Source organism: Mesocricetus auratus, unplaced genomic scaffold, assembly GCF_017639785.1.
Source record: "Mesocricetus auratus isolate SY011 unplaced genomic scaffold, BCM_Maur_2.0 Super-Scaffold_100120, whole genome shotgun sequence".
Classification (NCBI taxonomy): domain Eukaryota; kingdom Metazoa; phylum Chordata; class Mammalia; order Rodentia; family Cricetidae; genus Mesocricetus; species Mesocricetus auratus.
This window is the reverse complement of record NW_024429246.1, coordinates 44,168-49,369: the sequence shown is the minus strand read 5'-3', so window position 1 is coordinate 49,369 and position 5,202 is coordinate 44,168. Positions and strand designations below refer to the sequence as shown.

General features: G+C 45.6%; 2 protein-coding genes across 2 annotated transcripts; both read left to right on the top strand.

Moving 5' to 3' along the window:
* On the top strand, positions 1 to 874 carry LOC121136430 (THO complex subunit 4-like). The gene has a single exon (XM_040736828.1). It carries the CDS (start codon positions 19 to 21, stop codon positions 784 to 786), a length of 768 nt encoding a protein of 255 aa, XP_040592762.1. The 5' UTR covers positions 1 to 18; the 3' UTR covers positions 787 to 874.
* Positions 875 to 3,710: 2,836 nt separating this feature from the next.
* LOC101844720 (THO complex subunit 4-like) lies at positions 3,711 to 4,811 on the top strand. Its single transcript, XM_040736832.1, is given in 2 exon segments — positions 3,711 to 3,809; positions 3,811 to 4,811. Coding segments are annotated over 2 exon segments (768 nt in total). The 3' UTR covers positions 4,480 to 4,811.
* The last annotated feature ends 391 nt before the right edge of the window (positions 4,812 to 5,202 follow it).

Genomic DNA, 5,202 nt, shown 5'->3' with positions numbered 1-5,202 from the left:
TCTGATTCCGAGACCAAAATGGCCGACAAAATGGATATGTCTTTGGATGACATCATTAAGCTGAACCGGAGCCAGCAAGGCAGTCGCGGCAAAGGCCAGGGCTGGAGCAGGGCCGGCTACCAGGGCCGCCACGGTGGTGCCATGCAGGCCCCTGTGTGGGGGAATCGAGGCAGCAGGTCTCTGAAGAACCGGCCTACCATGAGTGGTGGCTCTGCCGGAGGAGGCAGGAACAGGCCGGCTCCCTACAGCAGGCCTATACAACTCTCCAACAAGTGGCAGCATGACCTATTCGACAGTCACTTCCGTGGTGGAGCCAGCATGGAGATGGGCGGAAAGCTGTTTGTGTCAAACCTTGACTGCGGGGTGTCAGACGCGGATATTCAGGAACTCTTCTCAGAGTTTGGAACACTGAAGACAGCAGCTGTGCACTATGATTGCTCTGGACGTAGTTTAGGGACAGCACATGTGCACTTTCTACAGAAGGCAGATGCTCTGAAGGCTATGAAACAGTACAATGGTGTCCCTTTAGATGGCCGCCCAATGAACATTCAGCTTGTCTCATCACAGACTGACTCACAAAGAAAACCTGCACAGAGAATGAACAGAGGTGCCATGAGGAGAAACCATGGCTCAGGGTGTTTTGGTGGTGGCCTCATCCGGAGAGGGACCCGTGGAGGCAGCCCTGGAAGAGGTAGAGCTACGAGCAGGAACTCAAAGCAGCATCTTTCTGTCGAGCAGTTGGATGCACAGCTGGATGAGTACAATGCACAGATGGACACCAGTTGAACAGCCGGGCATATCCACAGAAATGACAGGACCCAGAAGCTTTGTCCGTAATCCCTCGAGGGGGTTTGAAAACTGGACTGTGAGGACAATGGTGGATTTCTTTTTGTTTGTCTCTCTCTGTCATTTTTCCCTGTTTTAAAATGGGATCTAAAAACACATGTAAAGGCTTTTTTCCCTCCTTTTCTAATACTGAAACAGACCTGTTTTGTACCGAGTTATTTTGGCGATCAGTTTTACTGGTTACTGTTGTGGAGAAGGAGGCATATTCACCTTTGCCATAATAAACTAGACTTGTGTGTAGGAAAGAAAATAAAAAGAGAATTCTGGCTACAAAACCTACTGTGTTTTAGTTTGTTGTGAGCTGCCACCTAGTGGTGAGACTGTGTAATTCCCACAAGAGGAGGGTCAATGCCTGCAGCCTGCTCAGGGGATTTTTACAGAGAATGGATGTGGCAGAGTTGCAGCAGTCTGCTTTTGGTGGGTGAGAACAGTTTGCTTGCTGTCTCCCTTGCTCCTCCTGAGGGTTTCTTGGAAAAATACTTGTTAAGTGTAATTCTCTCTGGCAGATTTTCATTAAATTTGGTCTATAGTAAATTAAGTAATTCATTTTGTGTGCTTTTGTGATCCCAAATATTCAGTTCCATTTCTGCTCCTGAGGTTTGACTGGGTAGTGATTGGAAGTGGCATTCCAGTTACAGTCACTGAAGGTGGTTTGTAGTTATTTTCAGTGCTATGCCTGTTTATGTCAAATGGGGAATCACTTGAAGGGGCCTATATCTTTTACAACTTGAGTACAGTTCTGTGTTAACAATCCAGGTACTTTCCTTCTGAATGATCTCTTGCTCATGTTGGGGGCAATTAATCCCCCAGATCTGCTCACCTGCGGAGCCAGACAAAAAGTCCTAGAAAGTAGAGAGGGGGGAGATAGTAGTGAATGATCCAGTGGGATACATTCAGTTTTCCCACATTCTGTTTTACTGGAAATATTTCTATAGGCTTCCACTGAGAAAGATCTCAGAATTATCCCGCTATAGCTATGACAAGACTTTCTACATAAGATATGGTACCAGTTGGAAAATCAATCTTATATGAATATTCATGTGAGTCATGCATATTATATTTAGGTTCTACTTCAAGATATATCCTTGCCTAATGCTCAGAAATAGGCTAGGCTTTCAGTTCCAGAAATGACTTTCCTGTGGTTGAGTCCTCCTTAAGTCCAATTATAAGCTGTTGGTTACAAACAATGTATGTGTGCTGCTCTTGCAGCCTTCAGGTTATCATGCAGTGCAGACCATTGGTATGGTTCATAATTTTCATAAATGGGAAGGGCTGTTGGCTTTATGTTGGGAGAAGTCTCGTGTCTTTGTCAAGAAAGAACTGTTGACCAATAGTGATGCAAGATAGCTGGGACTAGGAGTCCAGAAGGACTCTGGGAAGTAGAAACACAGAAGTTAAGATATAAGACCATGGGGTAGGATGCCCGGAAAGTTCTCCGGTAAGAGAAATACTTAGATTATCCATTATGGGATAAATACTTAAGTCAGGGCTAGCCAGTAAGAAACATACAAGGCCAACAGCTTCATAGTTAATATAGCCTCCTGTGTGTTTATTTGGGCCTGATGCGGTTCTGGAACCAGGCTGGCGGGAAGGCTTCCCTTTAGAGCTTTAAAAGTTTACAGATTGCCTTATGATACCAAGGAAGCTAGTCCCCATGGGGGAGGCTTTAAATTCTTGTCCACATCAAGACTCCTGGCTCTGAGACAGGGTTTTTCTGTATTGTTTTGGAGGCTCTCAGCCCAGCCTGGTCTCCATCCTCACAGACATCTGCCTGGCTCTAGCTCTCGATTGCTGGGATTAAAGGCGTGTGCCACCACCGCCCAGATAAACCAAGCATTTGAAATGAGGAAATGTTCAAGGCCACCAAGCACTACAACAGATTGAATTATCCTCAGAGAAACTGAGCTCACACCCTTAATCCCAGCACATGAGGAAGTGGAGACAGAAGGGGTGTGGCTTGGCAGAGGGAGGTATATAAGGCAGGAAGAGAGCCAGCTCACCCCATTCAGTCTGAGGATTGCTAGACACCAGTTTCTCCTCCTTTGTGCCTGAGGATTCACGAGAGGTAAGAAGTCACACTGGGGATTGGGACTTTGATTCTCCGACCTTTCAGCATTAACTCTGATTTCTGACTCTGGGTTTACTAAGACTTATTAGTATTCTGGCTAACACAACCTGTTGATTTAATTTGTGTTTTGTTAAACCCCAGTAGTATAACTGTGGAGCTTTTACATGATGAGGGTCAATGTCTGCAGCTTACTTACAGTGCTTTGTACTCAGAAATGATGTCCTAGGATTGCAGCAGTCTAGCATCTGTGGGTGAGAACAGCTGTGTTTGAATTCACATCCAAAATGAGCATTTTTGAGTTCCATGCACATAGTTGTAAACACTAACATTTAACATTGAAAATTTTCCCCAGCATTAACTTTTCCACAGAGAAATATGCACTGATCAAGTAATATATAGCATTCTAAATAGTATTTTGACAGATTTGTGGAAAACAACTTTTATCCCACCATTGGTGAGGCAAAGACAGCTGGATGTCAGTGAGATACAGGCTATCACCTTCACTATATTGATTTCAACTTCAACCTGTGCTGCGTGGTGAGAATGTTTCTCTGACAAAAAAGAAAAGGAGAAAAAGAAATTTGTATTTTTATGCTGGGTCCTTAAAGTTGCACTCTTGAGCCTGTTTCATGGCACCAGGCCACAGTATTTTCCCAGTTAGAAAAGGAGTTTTAAACAAGGTGGTGTTGACACAGGTCTGTAATCCAATTTTTCAGTATTGTCCTGGTATCTGATTCCAGGTGTTTAAACACGAATTAGAATTCTGGAGACCACGAGTTCTGATTCCGAGACCAACATGGCCAACAAAATGGATATGTCTTTGGATGACATCATTAAGCTGAACCGGAGCCAGCAAGGCAGTCGCGGCAAAGGCCAGGGCTGGAGCAGGGCCGGACTACCAGGGCCGCCACGGTGGTGCCATGCAGGCCCCTGTGTGGGGGAATCGATGCAGCAGGTCTCTGAAGAACCGGCCTACCATGAGTGGTGGCTCTGCCGGAGGAGGCAGGACCAGGCCGGCTCCCTACAGCAGGCCTATACAACTCTCCAACAAGTGGCAGCATGACCGATTCGACAGTCACTTCTGTGGTGGAGCCAGCATGGAGATGGGCAGAAAGCTGTTTGTGTCAAACCTTGACTGCGGGGTGTCAGACGCGGATATTCAGGAACTCTTCTCAGAGTTTGCAACACTGAAGACAGCAGCTGTGCACTATGATTGCTCTGGACGTAGTTTAGGGACAGCACATGTGCACTTTCAACAGAAGGCAGATGCTCTGAAAGCTATGAAACAGTACAATGGTGTCCCTTTAGATGGCCGCCCAATGATCATTCAGCTTGTCTCATCACAGACTGACTCACAAAGAAAACCTGCACAGAGAATGAACAGAGGTGCCATGAGGAGAAACCATGGCTCAGGGTGTTTTGGTGGTGGCCTCATCCGGAGAGGGACCCGTGGAGACAGCCCTGGAAGAGGTAGAGGAACGAGCAGGAACTCAAAGCAGCATCTTTCTGCCGAGCAGTTGGATGCACAGCTGGATGAGTACAATGCACAGATGGACACCAGTTAAACAGCCGGGCAAATCCAAAGAAGTGACAGGACCCAGAAGCTTCGTCCGTAATCCCTCGAGGGAGGGTTGGCAACTGGACTGTGCAGACAATGGTGGATTTCTTTTTGTTTGTCTCTCTCTCTCTCTTTTTCCCTGTTTTAAAATGGGATCTAAAAACTCATGTAAAGGCTTTTTCTTCCTCTTTTTCTAATTCTGAAACAGACCTGTTTTGTACCGAGTTATTTTGGCGATCAGTTTTACTGGTTACTGTTGTGGAGAAGGAGGCATGTTCACCTTTGCCATAATAAACTAGAATTGTGTGTAGGAAAGAAAATAAAAAGAGAATTCTGGCTACAAAACCTACTGTGTTTTAGTTTGTTGTGAGCTGACACCTAGTGGTGAGACTGTGTAATTCCCACAAGAGGAGGGTCAATGCCTGCAGCCTGCTCAGGGAGATTTTTACAGAGAATGGATGCTGGCAGACTTGCAGCAGTCTGCTTTCTGTGGGTGAGAACAGTTTGCTTGCTGTCTCCCTTGCTCCTCCTGAGGGTTTCTTGGAAAAATACTTGCTAAGAGTATTCCTTTCTGGTAGATTTTCATTAAATTTGGTTTGTTGTAAATTAAATAATTCATTTTGTGTGCTTTTGTGATCCCAAACATTCAGTTCCATTTCTGCTCCTGAGGTTTGACTGGGAAGTGATTGGAAGTGGCATTCAAGTTACACTCACTAAAGGTGGTTTCGAG